The sequence below is a fragment of the Formica exsecta genome, unplaced genomic scaffold, assembly GCF_003651465.1.
Source record: "Formica exsecta isolate Colony F162 unplaced genomic scaffold, ASM365146v1 scaffold1110, whole genome shotgun sequence".
NCBI lineage: Eukaryota > Metazoa > Arthropoda > Insecta > Hymenoptera > Formicidae > Formica > Formica exsecta.
In genome coordinates, this window is record NW_021848452.1 from 19620 (window position 1) to 44715 (window position 25096).

The 25096-nt window shown below is 37.4% G+C and overlaps 2 protein-coding genes across 2 annotated transcripts in view; both read right to left on the bottom strand.

The window, feature by feature from the left end:
* The window catches only part of LOC115236731, a 10851-nt gene extending 10206 nt beyond the window's left edge, over nucleotides 1-645 (bottom strand). Inside the window, exon 1 of the mRNA XM_029809379.1 lies at nucleotides 181-645. Within this exon, the coding sequence (XP_029665239.1) occupies nucleotides 181-369 (189 nt within the window). The 5' untranslated portion in view covers nucleotides 370-645. The remainder of the gene's footprint in view (nucleotides 1-180) is intronic.
* A 6337-nt stretch (nucleotides 646-6982) lies between these two features.
* Nucleotides 6983-24393, bottom strand: LOC115236726 (neuropeptide SIFamide receptor-like). Its single transcript, XM_029809366.1, has 3 exons — nucleotides 23923-24393; nucleotides 8290-11761; nucleotides 6983-7891 (listed from the first exon to the last, which is right to left on the bottom strand). Exons 1-2 carry the CDS (start codon nucleotides 24039-24041, stop codon nucleotides 10981-10983), a joined length of 900 nt encoding a protein of 299 aa, XP_029665226.1. The 5' UTR covers nucleotides 24042-24393; the 3' UTR covers nucleotides 6983-7891; nucleotides 8290-10980.
* Between the last annotated feature and the right edge of the window lie 703 nt (nucleotides 24394-25096).

Below are 25096 nucleotides of genomic sequence, written 5' to 3' on the forward strand. Positions count from 1 at the left end.
TATACAATATATAAAATTAATATATATTATAAATTAAATAAATATATTAAACTTGTTATTAAAGTGGTTATTGAAAGATGTGATTATTTTATCTGAAAGTTTTGATTTTTATTAAACAATCAATTATATCCGTCGTGATAAAAGAATCTGCGCTTGAATATAACGAGTTTTGGTACTCACATAAAAATCGCCTGTACCCAAGTACAATTCGGTTGCTTCTATCCATAAGGCTAGAGCGATCGTGAATAACGTATAGACTAAAAGACCGTTTAATAATTTTTTTTCCCTTTTTGACTCGGCGGGCCAGTAACCGATAAGCTTCATTAAAATTCTCGCCAATCGTATCGACAGATATTTATCCGTCCTCATCGTCGCCGTCGTTCACCAACCGTCAATTCTACGGTTATGCTGTATTAACGAGATTCGCGGTATCGTACCCTACAATAATAGATATAGAGATACGTAATAGCGGGTATACGTGCCACGGCAATTGCGGCACACGATCTTTGATCGAGTTATTTCTCCCCCCTCTATTATCTTAGCCTATTATCACGCTGTATAGGAGAGAGTTAGAAGAACTGCATTATTACAGACCACACATCCTTCGCCCTTCTCGCGGAAAAGAATACGCAATGTAAAGACATATTTGAATTAGAATTGTCTAAATAATAAAATAAAAGAATAAAAAGAAATGCATCGATATATAAAAGACGTGTGCATTCTTTAATCTTTTGTTTTTACAGCTGTTATATTCGCAAGATTCTAAAAAGAGATTTGCAAAGAAGTAGAGATCACAAAAGAAAGGAATAAAAGAGTGCTATGCTGCGTTTGTAAAGATCGTGAAAAAGTGCCAGTCGAAGATCGCTGTCGCTAACAATAAGTTGCACTTCGTGTCCGTATTTTATAAAATTCTCGACACGTAACACATATATTACATATTACTAACATTTCGTGCAACGGCAGCAATCGCGTAATTTAAATTCTCCTAAACCAACAAACGCGTGTTTTGCCAGATTAAGTACAGAAATTTAATTAGCTCAAGAGGGAATCAAACATGGAACACACATTGCTCTAGACTTTATACTAATGAAGAAAGAATTATAAAAGGAATACATCTAAACTTTTGGGAAACAGTTCCGTCTCGTTTTGCAGGTTCCAAGGACTTCAAGGTAGGAAACAGAACCTCGTTACAGAAATCCATTTTAAACATAAATTTTAAATTTTATTTTAATCAAAAATCAAAAGTTAAATGTACTAATCTAATAAACGATTATTATTCTGTATCGGCAGCCATCTATTTTATAACCTGCTCTTTTTCTTTCTCTCTAATACTTTCTCTTTAGTAGAATTTTGGAGGAACTGCCTAGACAACCGGACATATATAATGTACATACAGGTTTATTTCGGTGCGAAGTCTAAGCGCTTATTCTGCACTTCGGCGAACATGATGTATTGTATGACCTGATTTCCGGTCGTTTGCCGCGTTAGCATTTTTACTTTACATTTACAAGGAGAACCCAAAGTATGCCCTCCGTATTCTTGAATGAAATTTTGTATGTATATAGCAAAAAAATATGTACAAATATTTTATATATGTAAAATATTTTTGCTTAAATACACATAAAATTTCATTCAAAAATACGGAGGACATGCTTTGGGTTTCCCTTGTTAAAGATATTCTCAATTTCTAAAAGAAAATAAAATTAAAAACGAGAGAGAGAGAAAGAGAAAGAAAATTATAATCATTTGTATAACATTTTGTCTAATTAATAATAAGAAACACGGAAGCACGTAGTTTTATTTTATAGGGCAAACGTCTGTGTTGGATTGCACTTGATAAGAGATCTTGGTTGCTTCATAGAACGAGAATTTTGTAGCGAGTTAACGGATATCTCTAGTTTTTCTGCGTTAATTTTCTCACGTGAGATATACAAGTCCAGAATTAGACCAACAAATTTCAGATGATTATAAAGGACACCGAACAAGCCAATTTTGCCAATAAACCCGTGTCCACAAAAATGAGCCATTTTGGCACTAGAGAGTCAAAAACTAACAAGGGTAAAAATCTTTGAAAAAATTATTTTTTCAAAATTTTATTAATATGGTTAAATAGAAGTGTTTTTACCATAAAACTTCTGTATAAAACATTTTTTGATATCTCGAATAATTTTCGAGATGTATCGAGAAAAGCAAAAAGCCGCTCTACGTACGAGGGATGATTTCACCCCATAGAATCGTTTTTGGGCTGCAACTGGAAATTTCTAAATTCATCTATTTACTCTCTCTACATGTGTGTAAAGTTTCATAAAAATCAGAATTTCTGATCGGGTTTATCACGGGTTTATTGACAAAATTAGCTTGTTTTGACGTCCTTTATAACCACCTGAAGTTTGTCGGTCTAATTCTGGGACATCCTGTATATAATTATAATTTATTTTTTTTTACTGAACGTTTTATAATTCTTTTTATTTGTCGAAAAATTTCTCAAGTATTCTGTGTGCGAGTTTTGTTGAATTTTCTCTTCAACTGCCTCTGTTTCAGTTTAACATTTCATCATCGCAAACGTTCTTTGCGGTCGTGGGGGAGTTGCGTTTCACCTGCTACATCGCACATTCTGTTGCGGTTAGCCAAATTAAGCCTGGACTTTTCGACAGGTGCCCACCTTGCAGTGTGCGGTTGGACCTTCGAAATGTGCGTCAGAAGTGAGTATCGATCTTGCCGATGTTAGCGAGATCGACGAGGAGTTAGCGAGTTTCTTTTAGATGAGTAACGTGATACATTTTAACGCAAGTCGCGTGTCTGTTTTGTATTTAGTTTCTTCTTTAATTTCGTCCTTGTTACTCCTCTTCACGTTAAATTAGAGTTCCTTTTCCGCCCCGCCTGCGTTTGCTCAGTCTCGTCATTATTCGCGCTGCTTGTTCGCGTGGATTTTTATTTCGTCTAGTTCCATTTAAAGTTTGACTGTCTTTTTCCAGTTGCTCGTTTAGCGATCAATATATCTCGCGAATATTTTCCGCTTTTCTGCAGCAGTTGCAATATTTGCCGATCATGTTAATGATTTCGTGCAGTTAAATTTTCTATGTAAAGAGAAGATGAGAGAAAATGCATGTCTCTTTGAATTAATAATTATGGACAGGAGATATCACACAGTTGAAAAATTCGTGTTAAATTTAGCAGATATCACGTGTCCCAAAAGGTCCACACAAATTTTTGTATTAATTTAACATAATATAAATATGTTAAATGATGACACTAATACTATGTTAATATTTTAATACTATAAATAAATGCAAACCTCAAAGTAATTTGAAATTATTTTGAAAAAATTGGTAAATTTTGTGTAAAATCAACATATTTTTAATGATAAAATTAATTTTAAAAAATGTTATTGACAGTCTGTAGTTACTCTCACTCATATTGTAAAATAAAATCATTTTTTTCTGTAAATTTAAACAGATAAATCCTGTCACTAATGAAACGGAACATATCTATTGTGTAAAATTAAAAATATATGTATATTGTGTTATTTTTACTCTTTTTCAGTTGTTTTAATAATTTAACACTTGAATTCAATTAACACAACAGCAATATGTTAAATCAACACATGTATTAAATATTTAACACAAAAATTTTAACCGGCGTATTTTTTAACAAGAAAACACTAAATTTCCAACTGTGCAGGATAATCAATTATATGAAGAAGAGCATACAATGGAGATATATATTTTATTGTATATATTTTAATGTTCTTTTTTTGAGAAAATACGTATACTTATACTCGCAACTCGATACATTTCAGCTACACGAGAAGCGATTCGGCATTACCACGGCGTTTGCTATAAAAATGCTGGACAAAAGGATAATTAGAATTTATTGCTACTTCGATCGGTGGACAGAGAACGTGCGCCTCGGCTGATGGGCGTGATAACGCCAAATCGCCGGTCGTTTACATACCATCTATATATGTATAGATATATATATGTATGTATATACATTTATTCGCAAAACATGTACAACAAACAGAGACTATCTTTCGTAGTATTTACGTATATTTGACTTAAAAAAAAATACGGCAAGTATTTCGTATTATTTTTGTCAATAAGTGAAGAGGCGTCGACACTGGTAACATCTTGATTGGTACATTACACATACACACTCTCTGATACAACGCTAAAACACTTATCAATTTCACTCTCGCAATCTTGTCTCCTTATCTAGTATGTTTCTATTATTTCATTGTTATACAGATAACGCTGCCTATCCATATAACGCGTAACCGTCAAAGCAAAATAACGGAAAGAGAAGAGAGATGACGTATCTTTCAATGTTATATGTATATTTGCTAAGAGGATTTAACATTACAGGTGGATTCTCTCAAAAGCGCGAGCGTAAATCGAACCATCCGTATTCGACTTTAAATCGGCAACATGTGCAACAAAAGTGTCAATCTAACCGGTGTAATACTGCAAATTTTCAAAAGCGATATTACACTCTTTACGATATTATTGTTAGATTAGTGCAAAAGGGGGATATTGTATCAAGTTCGATTTTAAATAAAATTATCTATTTAAATGTGACTTAAAAAGAACTACATGTGCGAGAAAGAAAAACGTTTTTTTTTTCAAAACGGAAAATGCATTAAAATTAATAGTGGCTATATATTAATAAAAAAAACTGCCCCTTGTTTTAATTTTATCTTTAAAAAATTTTAAATAAAATTATCTATTTAAATATCATTTTAAAAAAAGAAAAACTACATGTGCGAGAAAGAAAAACGCTTTTTTTCAAAACGTGAACAAAAAATGCATTAAAATTAATAATGACTATATATTAATAAAAAAAGCTGCCTCTTTTTTTAATTTTATCTTCAAAGAATTTTAAATAAAATTATCTATTTAAATGTAACTTAAAAAAAAAAAAAAAAAATTACATGTGCGAGGAAGAAAAACGCTTTTTTTCAAAACGGAAAATTAAAATTAATTAAAATTAATAGTGACTATATATTAATAAAAAAAGCTGCCTCTTTTTTTAATTTTATCTTTAAAAAATTTAACGACAAAATACCAGCTTTCTCACTAGCCTGAAAATTTATGATTACAGTAAGCGCTCGCCGAGAGTAACGTTCATAAACATACACACACGCGATTTTCGCACAAAACTGTGATAGTATTTTTTTATACAAGAACAAACAAAGTATCGGAATGTACAAAGGCATCATCTCTACGAACAAACGTGCACTTTCGGTATCTCGACATGAAAATCTCTTTCGCGTCATCAAACTCCGCTGTTTCATCATTAGATATACTCGGCTATTTTGCGTAGCCATCGCTAATAATATAACCGTAAATACGTTCTGTTAATTAAACGTTTAATTCGCATATCCTGCTTGAGAAGCGAGATTATTACGCGTGTCATAACAATAGGGAGTGTCTCGTTCGCGGTTAATAAAACGTAGTATACAACAGAATGCTTATAAGTCTATCGATAGTTTACGTTATCGCTGATTTCCCTCGCATATCTCACGCGCCATCAGAAAAAAAAGCTTATATGAGACAATGGATTAACCTTTCTGAGGCGTCGGCATCGCAGATTCTCTAGGTAAATTCTCGCTGTCTCTCTCGAAATTAATTTTACACGGTATCTTCTCGACGTATCTTTGCAAACAATTCATCGATATATCGGCAAATTAATATTATATAAAAGATTTATGGTAAAAGTATTCTCTCTCTTTAATACAACTTGAAGAATTATGAAGAATTATATCTTCTTCAGCTTGCATCTTTTTTTTTTTTTTTTTTTAAATTGTTAGTATAGTTTATGCAGAACTTCACCCTCTCCCCCCTTCCATAAATCTTTTGTATAAAATTTTTCTCAATGACAAGAGTTGAAGTTAACGAAGTATTATTTATCAAGTTTACTATACATTTATTTTTGAGACGCTAGTCTGAACATCACGGCTCTAGATTTTAAACGGCGCTTACATCTCTGTATTATCGTAAGACTTTAATGAAATTATCGTGCGATGGGAACCGATCGCAAAATAGAAATGTGCGACACGCGATAAGTCGTTGTGATATAAGGTCGTGGTAACACAGTTTGATGAAATCCCTAACGGACGTCCGCGATATATAATTTACCACCGCGTACAAAACGCATTATTCGGAAGTTCATCAAGTGTGAGGTATTATTACAATTATAACAATTTTTTTTTTTCGTTGCGATCATGGCAAGATCATGAATTTCCGAATACATATTACTTACGGAACAATATAACGAAATTTATAATTGGCATCGAAAGAATCGAGATAAAAACTCTTATTTGTTATCGGACGCATTGCGGAAATCACTGAAAAAAGTGTCCCGACTATTTCAATGCCAACTGTGCTATAGGAGCTGCGATCAAATAGTTTCCGAACTAATCATGCGATTATCTCCGTTTGTACAAGATGTCCCAGAATTAGAACAAAAAACTTTAGGTGGTTATAAAGGACATCAATACAAGCCAATTTTGTCAATAAACCCGTGGCCGCAAAAATGAGCCATTTTGGCACTAGAGAATCAAAGATTAACAAGGGCAAAAAAACCTTTAAAAAATTATCTTTTCAAAATTTTATTAATGTGGTTAAATAGAGGTGTTTTTACCATGAAACTATTGTATAAAACATTTTTTGATGTCTCGAATAATTTCCGAGATGTATCGAGAAAAGCAGAAAGCCGCTCTACGTATGAGGGGTGATTTCAGCCCTTAAAATCGTTTTTGGACCGCAACTGGAAATTTCTAAATTTATCTATTTACCCCCTACATGTGTGTAAAGTTTCATCAAAATCAGAATTTCTGATCAGGTTTATCACGGGTTTATTGACAAAATTGGCTTGTTTTGACGTCCTTTATAACCACCTAAAGTTTGTCGGTCTAATTCTAGGACACCCTGTATAACAAGTTTCTCGTATCACTCGAATTATTCAAAGCAATATTTTTTTATTTTTTTTTTTTTCTACACCTAAATACCTTAGATAACCAATAAAAGTAATTAGCGTTAAGTCCAAGGATCATTTGAAAAAGACGTAAAGAGTATGTATGTGTGAGAAACCCTCATCACCGAGATTGTATGGATCTTCTCTTCCGCCGTTAAGAGTTAATATCTAACGAGATTACTTTGAAGAAGATAATCGTGAATAGGATTAGTCAATTACTTTTTATAGTGTCAGTCCGGAAACTTTTTGATTGCATCCTTGCAAGTCTCGGTGAAACAAGACTTAAGTAATGAGTATGAATTAGGGCTATAAATGTTCGAATAATCCCGTGTTATTCGGATAAATCGAATAAACTTTAATACGTAAAACTTCTGATGAAATATAATTGAATATTTTTTAAGTAACTGAATATATATCAAGTATCAGTTATATTCTCTCTCTCTCTCTCTCTCTCTTTGTATTGTATTATTCGTTTATTCAAATATGTACAGTTAGATTGGTCATAAATATCACAAATATCTAGTAAATATCGAAATATACGGATGATAATTTAATCATCTAAAAATGTGTGTGTATTCTTGAAATACTTGAATTACTCGACCATTCGTTTCATGTCTGATAGAATTATTTGAATCTCTCAAAATTTAATCGATGACACGCCCGCACACACACATACACATCCAAATATTCAAATATTTAAATATATCGGCATTTTAAATCGGCTTTATATATGTAGCCCTATTACAAATGTTTTCCTTAAATGTATTACAACATTTCCTTGCATATGTATCTAATTTACAAATGTAATTTTTATCGCCCTAATTATATAAGATATCTATTATATCCGATAAATGCGCCATGATGTATCCGAGACAGTTTAACAAGAACGCAAAAATTCTTCCAGCGAATTCATGACCTGTGTCTCGCACAATTCTTCGGATGATAATTTAATCATCTAAAAATGTGTGTGTATTCTTGAAATACTTGAATTACTCGACCAATACGTTTCATCTCTGATAGAATTATTTGAATCTCTCAAAATTTAATCGATGACACGCCCGCACACACACATACACATCCAAATATTCAAATATTTAAATATATCGGCATTTTAAATCGGCTTTATATATGTAGCCCTATTACAAATGTTTTCCTTAAATGTATTACAACATTTCCTTGCATATGTATCTAATTTACAAATGTAATTTTTATCGCCCTAATTATATAAGATATCTATTATATCCGATAAATGCGCCATGATGTATCCGAGACAGTTTAACAAGAACGCAAAAATTCTTCCAGCGAATTCATAACCTGTGTCTCGCACAATTCTTTCATATTAACGTAAACTTCTAAACATCGGAAAGTGACGAAAATCCGTTAAAGCGTGTGCGTACAAAAAATATTTCGTTCGCGATCGACGGGACCGATAATAACGATTAACAATCTACAGTATGAAAAAGAGATTTTTTTTTTTTTTAAAGACGGAAGGACAAACGTGGATAAACGTGGTCTGCGTATATATTTAATAACAACAGTGGAAATACATGTAATGCATATATGCAGACGGAGCGAATGTACATAGACTCACCCACGCTGGATCCTTACATGTATGTACTATGTGTGTGTCATATTCATTGCTCGAACACTCTTAAATTTTTTTTTCGCCCTTTTATACATACGTATACAATCGCAGATATTATTGCCAGTCGACATAATTTCGATGAATTGAATTGCCGATGCTATCGAAAAATGGTGTGTCTACGGCAAAGTTGAACTTGGCGAAATATTATATAAGTTTCAAGTCCCAAGATTGTTCTTACGCCTTTCTCTCTCTCTCTCTTTCTCTCTTTCGAGTTCTTCAATCAGCTGTCGTTAATGGTTGCATTTTACGTCGCGTCTCTTATGTGTCTCTCATTCAATTTTATTATCGCCATTACAAACCTAATCGCGCCACCGCTCTCGACTTAGTGGCGACGTCACGCCACTAAGGTGGATATGAATTTGACCAGCGCCTCGGGACCACCGTGTAATATAATTCGTACGTACGTGTAACACCAACGATTCACTCTCTCCCTCGTCTCTCGTATAAAAACTTTACGAAAATAATTGCTTTATCGTAAAATCCGGCGATTCATGCTTATCGATTTACAACTATGAGGATTCAGAATGATTCCGCGCCCCTTTTTCCCCATCCCCTTTCCCAAGGAGAGCGCAAAGCGCGCTCGCGAAGAAGTCGATCGTCGTGAAATCTTAAAATGTATAACGAGCAGGTAATTGCGATTGCTCGCGTTATAAATCGCGCAAAAGTTTCTCGATTCTTCGACGGATAATTCCTCACGCGACAAAATAACGAGCTATGACACAAGCGTCACGTAGCTTCGGAGAATCGCCCTCGGGACGATTTAGACAAATAACGCTTGTGCAAACGCGGTACAAACGCGAAAAATTATACGGGAGAAGATCTTATCAATTAATCCATTCTACAAATCGAATCGCCCACTCAACGGCCAATATTTTTTCCGAATAAAAGTGCAAGAGAGAGAGAGAAGCATCTAAAAAAAATCTACCAAAAAAACATTGAAAAATAAGACGCCTTAGTGATGTCTCACACATTCGCGTAAATCTCCTCTATTATATTTTGAACAAGCTGTAAATATCTAAACGACAAAAGTACCAACTCGATTAACGTCTCTCGGTAAGAAAATATATATATACGTAATCCTAGTGTATATGTAATTTTAAGTACATACAGTAGTAAATTGCTGACCTACATGTGGAGGTAGTGTTTACAAAGAGTCGATTAATTCATTTTTTTTTACTGTCCAAACAAATTCTTTCTCCATTCTGTCATATTTCTAGAATGCAGTGTCGGAGAAAGAAAGACGCATCGATATAACAATGTGGCTCTTACAAAGAATCACGCTTTTTTACCAGGAAGGCCGGCAAAAATATAAACAAATTACCCTTCTGTGAAACTGTATATGAATCAACCCGCGTGAGAATAAAATGAGATATTTTACAATCTCTCGCGCGATCTACATCTTTTGATCCGTAATCGAAAATCCGATGGACCGAAATCGATTCTTACGCCACGCCGCATTTGCCGTCCGCGTCGATTCCTCTGCTCGATCGAGCGCACCGTAAAGTGGTGCCTCTACACGCCTCCACTTCCGCCCCCCTTAATTACGCGACTACTCCGCCGATGAGTGTCGCGCGCACCGACTAATTGTCTATCATGAGCCGCGGTGTTTGCCGTCGACAGACAACGAGTCGACTCGCGCGCATCCGCTCGCCCGCGAATCATCATCCCGAGTCATCATCTCGAGTCATCATCCCGCCACTCTGCGCTGTCGCGCTAATTACGTGGCCGACGGGCAAAGGATGATGCATACACCGTCGCAATAGTAACAAACTCGCACGCTTTAATTGGTAGATCTAACAAACTACCTCTTCCCTGTATCATCTCTTCAAAATGGCGTACAAATATCATCAACATAGATAAGAAGAAATCGTAAGGTTCGTTGAAGCGTAATGCCGTCGTCGCGTCTCTCTTCAAATGATTCCGGAAAAAGCTACAGACACGTATCGTGTCGTATCTAAGCGAACTTGTCTTAACGACTATTGTATTACATGTACGCAGTGGTTACATTGTGACAAAATCCAAAAAACCGACGACAATAGCAACGACGACGACTGTCGTCTCTGCCGCGGAAACTGCGCGTCTTCATTACTGCCTTTCTAGAAATCTCTCAATCATCAGTCGCTGATTTCCGGCCCGAAGTAACAATCGTGTTGATCATCCGAGTGACCCGTAATTTTCGGACCGGCTGACTCTGACTAGATCTCGGCTTCAACCGCGCGTTGACAGGAGATCCGTCAAATACAAAGGCCGCCACGTCCTCTCTTCTCTGTCCAGTTTATCCACCGCGTCGAGCGGGTATTATTAAATCTGCGCAATAAAACGAGACCACCTCGGGGCATCCTCGGCTCGCACGACCGCGATTACACACCGGTGTGGTTGAATATGTAGGAGACGTTGCTGTCCTGGTGGACCGGTGGCCCGTGCCAGGCGCGTCTCGTCGACGAATTGTTGTTGTTGTTGTTGACGTAATAGGAGGACTTTCTCATGCTCGTCGAGGAGGACATCATCGCGACGGTCTCGTAATACCTGAGCTTGCCGCAGCATCGACCGCTCTTGAGGATGGCGATGAAGCCGCGCCGGTACTTCTTGTTGAAAAAGGCGTAGAGGATCGGATTTATGCAGGAATTGCTGGCGCCCAGCCACTGGGCGATCGGCGTAGCAATTGGCAGGATTTCGTCTTCTTCCTGTATAAAGTTGCCGCCCAGCTTGATCACGGCGAAGATCACGTAGAGAGGCAGCCACGAGAGAACGAAGAGGATGACGACCACGACCAGCATCTTGACCACCTTCACCTTCGACTTCTGCTGTAATCTCTCCATCTGGGCGTCTTTGGTGTCGGTGGGTATATGCCTGCGCCATACCTTGATCCATATGAGAATGTAGCAGAGAGATATGAGAATCATTGGCAGCACGTAGCAGAGGATCAGATTGCCGATCAGGAAGTAGAGCCTGCCGTCCTCGGGATGCGGCCACATTTCCAGACAGATGCGCGTTTCGGGCTCGTCTTCGTAGATGACCAGATCGAAGAACAGCAACCACGGTGACGTCATCGTCAGAGCGATGAACCAGATCACGACGATCATCAAGCGGGCCCGTCGTTTTGTGATTTGGCATTTTAGCGGCCACCAGATCGCCAAAAACCTGGAAAACGTACATCAATCAGCTGTATAATACCTGTCAATCTTTCTTCCGAATCTTCGAAAATTAACGCGTAAATAAATTCCGTATTTTTTTTTCTCTACTTATATTTTTGCGTTTATTTAATTTGACTAAATTCAAAATTAGAGAAAATTTAGAATTTTATAGAATCTAAATATTCAGTAGAAAAATGATTTTAAAACAATTTATATTTGCTTTGCTTAATAAATAGTAGTTGAAATTATTCGGAATAGTATATGGGATAAAATATCAAGGAAATTGACATAATATTAATTCATATTTAAAATATAAAAATTTAATTTTAATTGTTGAATCAAGTAGTGGCTCGAATTATTAAATAAAGAGCCGATACGTCACATGCGTATAGCGGGAAAACGACGTTTATCGCGGGGAGATCTGAAAGGTGGGGCTAAAAGTTTTAAACGACAAAGCGGTTCCAAGCAAGTTTGATTATTAAAAAGCTTCTTCGTCACAATGATAAGTATCGAATAATATAATCGCGAATATAGATAACCGTCTGATTTATTGTATCGTTTCACGAAGAATGCAGAACGTGGCCGTTTTATGAGACAGGTGAATCAAGTAGTGGCTCGAATTATTAAATAACGAGCCGATACGTCACATGCGTATAGCGGGAAAACGACGTTTATCGCGGGGAGATCTGAAAGGTGGGGCTAAAAGTTTTAAACGACAAAGCGGTTCCAAGCAAGTTTGATTATTAAAAAGCTTCTTCGTCACAATGATAAGTATCGAATAATATAATCGCGAATATAGATAACCGTCTGATTTATTGTATCGTTTCACGAAGAATGCAGAACGTGGCCGTTTTATGAGACAGGTTCGGAAGCAAGCCCGCCAACTCGACGCCCGTTAACATTTTTAGATCTCGCATATGGAATTGCCGACAAATGTTCCATTCGCTCTTTCGAAAGACACTCGCGCCCGTCACGCTCCAACGGGCATGCAAGCCACTTGAGAATAGATATGCGCGGGAGAATATCTTTTATGTGACGCACGCGAGAGTTTGCTGTTCGACAAACAAGTCAAATTACCTAGGAAAGGTGCGTCAAAACATATGCTTTTATCGATATCGATTTGACTCGATCGCCTTGAATGAACAAATTAATTGCCTTTATTATTGTTGTAAGACAAACAACATTGCATCATTCTCTTGCATCCTCCCATTGCATTGAAGCTTCTTTTATAAGGGAGGTTTCTATAAAAAAAGGCTACTGTATAAATGTGTATGTATGTGTATACATAAATTAAAATATAATTAAAAAAAAATAAAAATATATATATATATATATATATTTAATCAAGATTATATTTGTCTTACTCTCTTGTGTATATATAATAGAAAAACACGAATGTAATATAATTTTCTAATTTAACGAGAAATATATACAGGGTGCTAAATTTCAAACATAACAAGCCGAATATCTCGATAACTAAATGAAATATCAAAGTCCGCTTCTTTTAGGTTGTATTGTTTCGAGGTGGACAAATTTTGATAAAAAAAATTTGATTTTGGATGGACACATAAAAAAAAACGGACCTTGATATTTCATTTAATTATCGAGATATTCGGCCTGTTACGTTTGAAATTTAGCACTCTGTATATGAGAAAAAATTTGCGATTTCCAAATAATGTGGAAACTGTCACTTAAATGTGTTGAGAAATGGAAAGAATGTTTTTAAAAGACATTCTCCCCCCCCCCCCTCCCCTCTCAATCCCTCTTTCTCTCTGGAAGAGCGATTATCCAATAATCCCCGAATGAGCACGCAAATGACGTTCACCCGTGTGTCTAACGGGATAAGAAGTCGCGAGATAGATCGCCCTAGAACAATAGCGACGGACGGACCATCGATCACGATTATAATGACGACAACGACGGCGTCGCGGAACGAGAGCAAACACTGCGACGTTACTTTCGTTTTGAAATTCCCATTAACCGGAAGTAACGAGGCGCGTTCAAATCCAGAGGCGATTCCAGATAAGACGCGAAGGGAGTCATCGCTTCTTATTAATTGAATGGCTCCCATCTTTGACGTCCGATAAATTTCTTTAATGAAGGTTCCGTGTAGAACTTCCGGATTCATCGGGTCGCCGATATTTTTCCGCGTCCCGTCTCGGTCCTCGACGCAGATCCTCGCCATCGCTACGCGCGATTACGAGCGTAGCGCCTCTTCTCCTTATCCGCGCCTTATCGGCACCATCGGCGTCTTCGGCGACCTTCGTCGATTCCATGAATAAACTTTTAATACTTGTCGTCGGAAGACCTTCGCATAAATCAACGCCGGCATCGATATCGATCTACGGGAGTTTTCACGGAACGCGCGTCGCCACTTCCGGAATCGTGCGGCGGCGCACGTATACGGCCGTGCTTATCGCGATAAAGGTGCATGTAATACAACGAACCTTCCCCGCGAGTCTCTCGTAACGTGAGCGACAAAGAGCAAAGTTGGAAAAATCGCGGCAATCCGCGATCGTTCCAAGGTCATCTATTGTCGCTCGAGGAGGGACGAGCACAATAAGAGGTATTCGCGATGATGATCCCGGGACCGAGCATCTATATAAAGGGATCGATTCCCCGCAGTCGCAACTGTAGTGTCGTCCTGTGCGTTTGCCAACGAAAAAAGCTGATAAAACGCTTAACATGTTCAAACTGGCAAGTATATCCATCTCGTGCACTGTGTGTGTGTGTGTATTCGATTTAATTCCAACCACGAGATATTCATTTCCGTGACGTTAATTTTTAAGTACCGTGACATGTCGCGGTAAAATTCTCGTTCAGCATCTAAACGCCATTATCATTACAATCTTTAATTTTCGATATAAAGACAGCTTTAAAAAAATTGACACTATACGAAAATTTATGTATAAATAAAATGGGTGGAGTTCCGAATAGGTGAACCCTCCGATTTTTTTGAAACTACACTATTTTTTGTATTTTTTAACGCTGATTACAAATGTGATAATGAAAATTTGCGACAAGGTCATTTTCAAGGTCAAAACTCAAAAAAACTGAAAAAATATAACTTTTTAGACATTATTTCAATAAATATTGATGTAACAAAAAAATGTTTCAAATAAAGGTTGCAGTTCTTAAAAAAATACATTATTTATGTTCTATAAATTTTTTGCGTGAAACTGAAAGTTTTCGAGAAAATCGATGTTAAAGACTAAAAACGGCGGGTGAAGTTCCGAACAGTGCTCACCTCTGATTTTTTTTGAAACTCAGTATTCTTACGTATTTTGATGCACTGATTACGAATATCATAATGAAAATTGGTGCATCTCTTATTTTCATAGTGAAAATCATGAAAAACCCATAACAATTTTAGATCTTACAGAGAAAAACATTTTATGTCCTATTAATTTTTACCGTACGATAGTTTTCAACAAAAACGATGGAATCTAAATCTTATATCTGTTCTCCCATCTAAGCATGTACTTTGCAGTACATATACGATTCCACATGGGTTTACAACTTTCCACGTAGAGCGAGGTTCCACGCAAACCTATTTGTCTAGTTTTTCGGAACTTCACCCGCCGTTTTTAGTCTTTAACATCGATTTTCTCGAAAACTTTCAGTTTCACGCAAAAAATTTATAGAACATAAATAATGTATTTTTTTAAGAACTGCAACCTTTATTTGAAACATTTTTTTGTTACATCAATATTTATTGAAATAATGTCTAAAAAGTTATATTTTTTCAGTTTTTTTGAGTTTTGACCTTGAAAATGACCTTGTCGCAAATTTTCATTATCATATTTGTAATCAGCGTTAAAAAATACAAAAAATAGTGTAGTTTCAAAAAAATCGGAGGGTTCACCTATTCGGAACTTTATCCAATAAAATTCTATCTTAAATCTCGTATCGCGAATTAAATCGTCTAAAGTGGGCTCAACAATCGAATACATTCCACGCCAGCGTCTGAGGATTGAAAAGTTGTTTGACCACCGTTAAATGTTTCTAACAAACGCAGCTGCAAAAGTTATATATGATTGTGTAAGCAGAGCGCGTTCGCGATATAAATTCGTCGAATTTCTCTCGAATCGCGATCGTTTGGACATTTCGTTTCACGAGGTAGCCTGTGAAATTTTTTTCTACATATTTATCCGCGGGAAACGTTATTGCGAGACTAAAACGCTCTAGAATCAAAATAATCCACGATAATTATTGAATTACCACAAGAAGAAAGAAAAATTACAAAGCGCCATTGCCACTGGTCTAGAAAGAAACGAAAAGGATCGACGCTCGTTCTTGGCACGTGTGATCGTCGCGGTGATTAATTGGAACGGAATGACATCGAGCTTGCAAGTCGCAAAAAGCGGGCCGATCAAAGTCGCCGGTGGAGTTAAACGCGCGTCACTTATTTGCTCAGGCACACTCCCGACATTTTTCATAACTCCCGTAAAAACGACGGGAAAATAAAGCCTCGGAGTTTGAGGGAAGAAAGGGATCGCGCGATTTTGCGACCATTTTTTTTTTTTTTTTTTTTTAACGCAATTATTCTTCGCAGATTCTAGCGATCGCGATGGTGGTGGCGGTCACGTGGTGCGCGCCAGCCCCGAAACCAGCTCTGTCACCGTTGCTGGCTCCATATCCCCTGGTCTACGCGTCGCCCTATGCAAGAGTCTATCCGTATTATCCGGCGGCGGTTCCTGTGGCGTATTACAACGGCTACAGATGGGTCCATCCGGGCTCGCTCTACGTCTACTGATATCGATTTCCGACCGCTGATCCATCGGGATCAACGTCAACATCGACGCGCGATGTCCCGTATATAACGTGGCACAGCGAGCCAAATAATTCTGCGTGAAATGTCTCGAATAAAATATTTTGTCGCAGTATGCTCGTTGACTTTATAAGAATTTTTCCTCTCCTAAGGCGCCGTTCTTGCCAGCGCGTCCCCAGCATCCGGTTAATTCTCTCAGTCTAAGGGAAGATGCTCTTATCCAAGTTTGGCAGACTAAGCGCTATCGAAAGCGCTACCAATTCTGCTGTCCATTTGTCTCGGTGATATTTATGAAACAATACATATATTGTATACTGCATAATCGCGCCGTTTTAATGGGCAAATAATTCCGTTTTATCTGTGTTGGAGCCATACTCATTATGCGTTAGCGCGATACATTATCGGGATGACAGGTGAAATTTTAGTCTCACGTTCCCTGCGCGAGGTATATGCTGTGACGTAATAAACAATTGTATACGAATAACGTAAAGCAAATACATACGGACAAAAATGTAAAGTAATACCATTGCTTTCAGGAAGCAGACACACGCGCTTGATATTTATTGCTGATTATTTTTTAATCTTGATGAGCCTTAGCTCTATAATTCGACTCATAATCATACGCACGAGAAAGTAAATTAATAGAAGAATGATATCCACAGGGGAAGTAAGTTACATGTAATATATTAAAAGTTTATAAATAATTATATATAAGGTCGCAAGAAATATTAAAAATTATCAAATAAATAAAATAACACAACGACTCTTCCACAACCTAAAAATGGCGAGTATCGAACACATTTAATAATAATCATAAATTATCAAAATGTAATTTTACAATTATATTCTAATATATTATAATATATAATTATATTATAATTATAATAGAATGTATTATATTGTTCCGTTTATCCAAAAATTTAATTAAAATTAGGATTTAATTTCAATTAGATTTAATTTCAATTACAATTTATTACATTGTTTCATTTATCTATTTATATCCAAAAATATCGATTGTTCCATTTCAGCTTTATGCATACGAAATGATTTTAAAATTGTGTATGTCAGTTTCTATTTATAATGATTATAAAGACAAAATTTTGTTATATTATGCAAAAATCTTCACGAAATTGTTCGAAAAATTTATTTTTCCGCCGTGCAAAATATTGTATTAGCGTATTAATGCATGCCAACGTATATAACAAACACTGTTCTGATAAAAGATATTACGACAATAAATCGTAACCGTGTGTATCAAGCAACTCTATTATCATTATGCCTTTAAATTTATTCTAGACAGGAGATTAAGGTGATAATATCATATTTTGCGCGATGCAATTACGCAATGTAACTATTGCTGGTTTACCGTACGAGAGAAAAAGTGCATTTTATATGTCGTTACTAGAAAAATGCAATCTTCAATATTCTCTGGCATGAATTGAAAATCCATGCAAGTATATGCAATTTTATTATGTGCAAATAGATTTTGTCGAAAAAGAACTCTTCCTTTAATAGATATAAACGATTTATTCTCTAAAATATAGAAGATGGACAAAAATAAGGAAATATCAGACGTCGATTTGGAACTTATCTCGAACGAAATATATTTATGTGACACGCAGTTTCTCGTTGAAATTTATTATTATTTCGAAACGCATAATTAAATCGATCAATTTTGCGTGACTTCTGTTTGTTTATTTTCAACAGATCTCGCGTCAATTTTCGCGAATTATCAAATATGCGCGTTGGACAGTTCCCTCTTCCTTTCGCATCTACACCTCGTCCGAAATGCAAAATTCGTCAGTGGTCGATAAGGCGAACGTACTGAAAGTGAAGTGAAAATATTTTAGGAAAAAGGCTGGATAGGGACACTCGTAAAAATCGTAAAATCGAATAGTCCAGTACTAATTTCGATGCATGCGACACAGGCAAAGCGTACGTGTGTGCAAGATGGTGCCGTCGGTATGTCTATAATATTTCTCTTTATTGGAAAGATAAAAAAAAGTACGTTTACGCGCACTTCGGTTTATTGCGCCCTTAGCGATATACCCACGTTCAATAAAACTGCTCTACTATATTCAGCATGGAGATAAATTGTAAGATTGATAGATGTGCGGAATAGCCAACGAAAAGCGTAGAAATCTCCCCGAAAAGTTGGCCGGAAGGGGAAGGAGGTGATATTATTTTCCCTTACTTTATGATATTTCGAGGATTCGGAGAGAAATGTGATCAATAAGACTCAACGCTGGAGATTTGTAATTAAAATTTTATTAAAATTCCATGTGAGAACACGAGGGGGGGGGGGGGGGGGTTCGGGATAATGGCGGAATGATCAAGGCGAAAGTCCGGAGAAATTTAGGTCGATGGGGACAAAGAAAAGACGAATGAGAGAAAGAGATTGACCGATCCTGGAATATTAGTCCCGATTGGTCCGCTTCACCGCATGCTCGATCGTGGGCCTGATGACGATGATGATTCACGCAATGGCGAGTGAGATGGGGTAGTCGAAATCGGCCGGGGGCGTTCAATTTTTTTTCTGCCTTTTGTCTTTCTTCGAGCCGTGGTCTTTCCTTTCACGAGCACAATTTCGGTCGAGGAAGTGGAGGATGTATGTGTTTACTTTTTTTGTCTTTTTTTTCTTTTCTTCCAGGGCTGTGTCGTCGTGAGACTCGGTGGTGGTGGTGAGTTTATGCTGGGCTCTTCTAGTGCAGGGCGAGAGGAGCTTTGGAGATATAGGTCGAGGTGAGAACGGGAGGGGTGTGCACGGCAGGGGCCCACGGCTGGGCAATAACGGTAGCATGAACAGGTGCAGGTGCAGCAAGGGCGATCACCGGGGCAGCCTTGAGGAGCACCGGGGCGGACTTGACGACCGCGGGGGCGGAGATCGGGCCAGCGCCATAGCTGACGACATGGCCGGTCAGACCACCGGGATAGGCAAAGGCGACAGCCAGGATGGCAGCGAATACAGCCTACGAAAAAGATTTGTCAAGTGGATTTATAAAAGCATCTCTCTCTCTCTCTTTTAACGTTAATGAAACTGTCAGTCGAGTAATTTATGCACTCTCTTCCGTTTAATCTACTCCCATACGTTCCATCGAAAGCTCGATATAGTTAACAATTGTCTCGGCAATACTCATAGCGAATATTCGAGCGCTCGCGGGTCTCCCGGGATTTACAATCGACCAATCATTAAAAGCGGAGCTTGAGAATCGTTTCGCAAGAGATCGCGGGGTCGATTGCGGTAAAAAAAAATTGCAGCGCGCGAGCCTGCATTCCGCACGGACTAACAATGTGCATGCTTGAATGATTTTACTCGCGTAGATTTTTCGCTGAAAGGTGAAGTTAGGTGCCGTTGCCGCGGCGAGACCGGTGAGCGGCGTAAGGGCGGGTTCGTGTCGCGCTCACAGCAAAGTAAAGGTCACAGCAAAAGCGCCAAAGAGGGGAGAGAGGCTGGGAAGAACCTTTTTTTCCTTCCTCGGTATACAGCGTGTATGCAGCGCGAGATAGCCCGTCTCTCTATCGATCACAGAGAAGGCGCGGGAGCGACGACGAAAGAGTTGCCGCGGCTTTAGAGGATCTTCTATTTACTTGAGCTCTATAGACGACAGAGAGACTCCTCCGACGAAAAGAAAATCCCGCGCGTTTCGTCGAGAGAATAAGAGCGCGCGAAATGTAGGTCTCGAAATTATATCTTTTCGTCGGGCACTATCTATAATGATTTTTGGCTGATCGGAAGCGGTTGAGTTTGGCGTAGAAACTGGCGGACCGATCAAAAATTCGAAAAAAAAAGCAATCGTTCGGAAAATGACATTTCAAAGATTGATCGACGCGATGTATATTTCCCATAACACTTACGATCTTGTCGATGGTTAATCGTAGAGCCAACGATGGAAACGTAATCGGTAAACGAAACGAAGAGAAGAAGAGTGATATCGGTAGAAATTGTAATTTAGATAAATCGTGTTGACTTACCAGCTTGAACATGTTGATTGGTTGTGGATTACTTGTTACTTCTTGAAAGTAAGTGAGCTTATGCCTGTTTCGGCGACTCGGGAGCCTTATATACCGCGCGCGATTTTTTAAAAATCACCATAAACTTGATCACGTGACCCGGTATATCGGGTATGACGATATATGCCGTATCAATTGAGTCAGCCGATCACCGAACGTGGTGGAGGTAGCCGCGCGACCAATCGGCTATCGCGATACCAATCCCAACGTCCCACCGGCTCGCCAATAGTGCGCTTTCAACCCCTTCAGCATTTATCTCGTAAGAATTAAATTAAGATAATCCACTGATGTAAGACACTGTGGAATCGATATCTGATACACACACATGCACACACGCACTCGCCACGCGAGTGTACGAGTATCGCACACAATCGTGTGCATGGGATAAGTGTTATGTCTCGCGGAAAAAAGATTGCGGCTGGTGTTCACCAATGAATATCAAAACTCATTTCATAAAAATACCATCGGGATCTAAACCCGCGATTCTCTGACCTTCTTCGTATTTTCTCAAGCATCGCACAAACACTTCTTTGTGAGAGCGCGTTCTTGTATTCTAAAAATATGGTTTGACAATAAATTCTGTTCTTCGCATCCAGATACTCGACATTTTAAAGTAGAGTAAAGAATAATTTGTTAAAACTTTGATAAACTTAAACTGGTACAATTTTACAAATTTTAATTAAAGAATTTAATTTTATACATTAATAAAAAAAAATCATATAATTTCATTTTTTTTGTTTCTATTACGAAAATATATCAGCCATCGGGGCTAATGTACCAAAATGGCTTTATGCTGAGTAATTATATAAAATATCTGATATTTTATATAATGTCTTTTCTTTTTTAAGTAATTATGCATATGTAGCCCGTTGCAAAATTAATAAATATTAAATTTTAAAAATTGAAAGTATAAAATTCGATTTGCTTCATTCATAACTCGAAATATTCATTTTAGACTTTTAGCGCTAATATTTTATTACAATATTTGATTCTTGAATTTTCAACGGAACATAGATTTGGATTATATATCTCATGACAATTATATAAATATAGAGTCGAATATTATTCTACGCTTGCGTAGTGAGTCGAAATTTGGATTGACCGAAATCGCGCTAGTTTTGATTAAATTTCGCAACCTCGTGTTCGCCATCCTTTGCAATCTGAATAATTTATTCCTTTGAACTCGTTATGGAAGTTCGACACGATGATCGGGGCAATCACGGAGATTAGAACAGTTCCTGTCATTCGGCGTCAAGAGCGAGAGTCTGAAATTAGGAAGAGGAGCAATTTAATCCGCTCGACAGAGCTCCGGTGGTGCTCTTTCGGAGAGCGAATCAAACTTTTATCAATGAGAAATGTTACATAATTAATCGTGTCACATTTTCCCCCGCCCCCTCCCCTCCCTCTCCGCGTCCGTTAAATTGGCACCGGGTTAGATAATGTCGCGGCCCGATATTACGACTCGGATTACAAATTACATTCATTGAGAAACGCCTGGCAAGTGTATAACACAAGTATATCAAGAATATCATGTATCAATACTTCATCCGAGCCTGTTCGAACAAATATACATATATAAGATACGATATGTAGAGGACACCGAAATGCATAGCATCATCTATCAAACATCGGCCGTCAATGGCAAACCACCATCCTCTTTGGTCCTGCATTGGTCCTGATAGCGTAGTTAATTATCTGTTGCAAGGAAACCTTGTGCGCGCATGTGGTTGTGCAGACACGATATTTCGTAGCACACATACACATGCGTATCTTGTATCGTAATGAAGATGCAGCCAAATTTTCAGCATTAAAACTCCACTTTGAAAGTTTCAACGACGCGCTCGCGAATAAAATATATTTTTTTGCCCATGAAATTTATCTCGCTAAATAAAAGATAGACGCGCGCCTAATTTGAGATAGTTTGCGGAACACCGTAGCTGCGATTTTAATGGGAAATCTCATTCACGAGAGCGCCGTCCTGTCGTCCTTTACCGTCGCGAAACGAGCAGCATATGGGACAGGAAGAAGATATATTTTCGTCATGGCACTCTTGGCTGCGTCGTCCGCCAAGAGTGACGGGAGTAAGGGAAGATGCATTCGCGCACGTGGTTAGGCGAAAAGACAATTCCACAAGTTCGGCACGATCCCTTTCGCCGAGCAATTCCCGGAAGATCGATCGTTTCCGAAGATCCTATAAAACTATTCCTAGGGGTTCGCGCGACGAAGGAGCCTCTCGTTCCTCCTCCAGTCTTCTAACGTGAAATTGATAGCACGAGTCGTCGTTTGCTAAAATTCAGGCGTGCCCTCGTAAGTCCTCCGCTTCTTTAAGCTTTCCCATCCAATTCGTTATATTTTCAATCGGGAATAATAATTTTGTACTTTTACATATCGTCGAAACTTCCAAATCGCATATTCCGAGAACTTCGCCCTTTCTCAAGAGCTTCTTGTACCCATTCGGTCGAGCAGGTGCATCTTTATGGCAATAGCAATAATTTGCGCCGTGAATGAAATACGAGATCCACATTTCATTCTCTCTCTTGTAAGACAAGAGTCTCACGTATGAAGCCGCGCGCGTATTATTAGAGTCAATTTATGCAAATGCAAATGTGATTTTCATGCGAAATTGATATAAAGATAAAATTATGCGTTATTGAGAGTTGATAAAGTGTCTCTACGCGTAATAAGGATATGCCAATAACGCGGCATATATTACAATATATCGCGCGAGACACACACTGAAACGTATTGTTGACTTTATTAGTACCACATTATGTCGACAATGTGTGCGTTGCGTGGAAGTTTTTAATTATTATCGATAATTATGATCGCATTGCATCGCTGATGAGAAAATAATTGTGTCACGATGCTGAGCTCATGTGTTGCGAGACGACTGGCGCAAGAAAATGTTAGATTTCATCAGACATAAACATCTGATTTGTGTATAATTTTAATAAAACTTTCCGAAAGTGTCTCAATAATAAAACGGTGGAAAAATTGTTTGTCCGGATAATTATTATATAATTGCCCGGACTTAATTTATTCGGCTCTCGTATAACAGGTTCGCTTGTGAAAATTTTTATTGAAAATTGCGTGGTTAATTAATTCGTTCCAATGATAAAATGATCTCGAATATAGGACACAGGCACGACCACCATTCTCATCTATTAAAGTTTAAGGCAACCTTAATCTCGCCTTCAATGTACGATATGTCAGAAATAAAATATCGATGTAAACGGCACCGCCTCCGAATTAGCATATCGCGTAGCAAAAAAAAAAAGAAAGAAAAGGGGCACAACCTAGACTAATGAAGGCCAACATCATGTGAGATACTCGCTTTCCCGCGTGTATCACGCCGCGCGGATATAAAAAGCAGGAGTAGCACGTACCTGTCTAAGGAAACCGCGACTAGGCTGTAGACGGAGGCCGCTACAGAGACGCCCTGTATATAAGCAACCGCTTTGCACATGAACCATCCCAGGATCCACGCTGAAACAGAGAAGTTCATAATTTATCGTTTCAAGTATCAAACTCAGCGCGGCCGCGCCGTGAAGGGCTTTTTAGCGCAGGCAACTTACAAGGGCCGAAATTCACTATTCCGCAAAAAACGAATGCAAAGTGTACAAGGAGCACTTGCCGGAGATACCAATTATACCACATAGTAAATAAAGCAAAAACGTAAAAAGTTGTACAAAACATAAATTTGCTTAAGGATGTAATATGTCATATGTCAAAATATTGACAAAAGCATGACAATTTCATAGACTTCTACTATTTCTTCGGAGTATCTGCATAGTTGAAAAATGTATGTTAAATTTAACAGATGTCTAAACGATCCACACAGATTTTTGTGTTAATTTAACATAATATGGATATTTTAAATGGTGACACTAATACTACGTTAATATTTTAACACAAAATAAATGCAAGCCTCAAAGTAATTTGAAATAAATTTTGTGTAAAATCGATATATTTTTAATGATAAAATTATATATAATTTGGAAAAATGTTATCGACGGTCTGTAGTCACTCTCACTCCTATTGTAGAATAAAATCATTTTTTTCTGTAAATTTTACTAGATAAATCCTGTCAATAATACTAATAACACAACTAATAATACGGAACATATCCATTGTGTAAAATTAAAAATAGGTTCATATTGTGTTATTCTTACACTTCCTTTCTGTTAATAATTTAACACTTGATTCAATTCGCACAACAGCAATATGTTGAATTAACACATGAATGTGTTAAATATTTAACACAAAAATTTTAACCGGCATATTTTTTAACAAGAAAACACGAATTCTCTTAACGGTTTGGAAATTATTTAAGTTTAAAGTGTGTTTGTATATTGATTCTTATGGAAAATTGCGTAGGTATTGTGACACTTATTGACAAATTTGACAAAAAAAACATTGCCAACAAAATAAAAATTTTTACGTGTATTGAAGTATTAAAGTTCAATCAAGTATTAAAATTCTAATAAATATTTATGCACAAAAAATTGATTTACATACATTTGTTTAAAAGTTATTTAGAAATTGTAGCGAAATACTTAT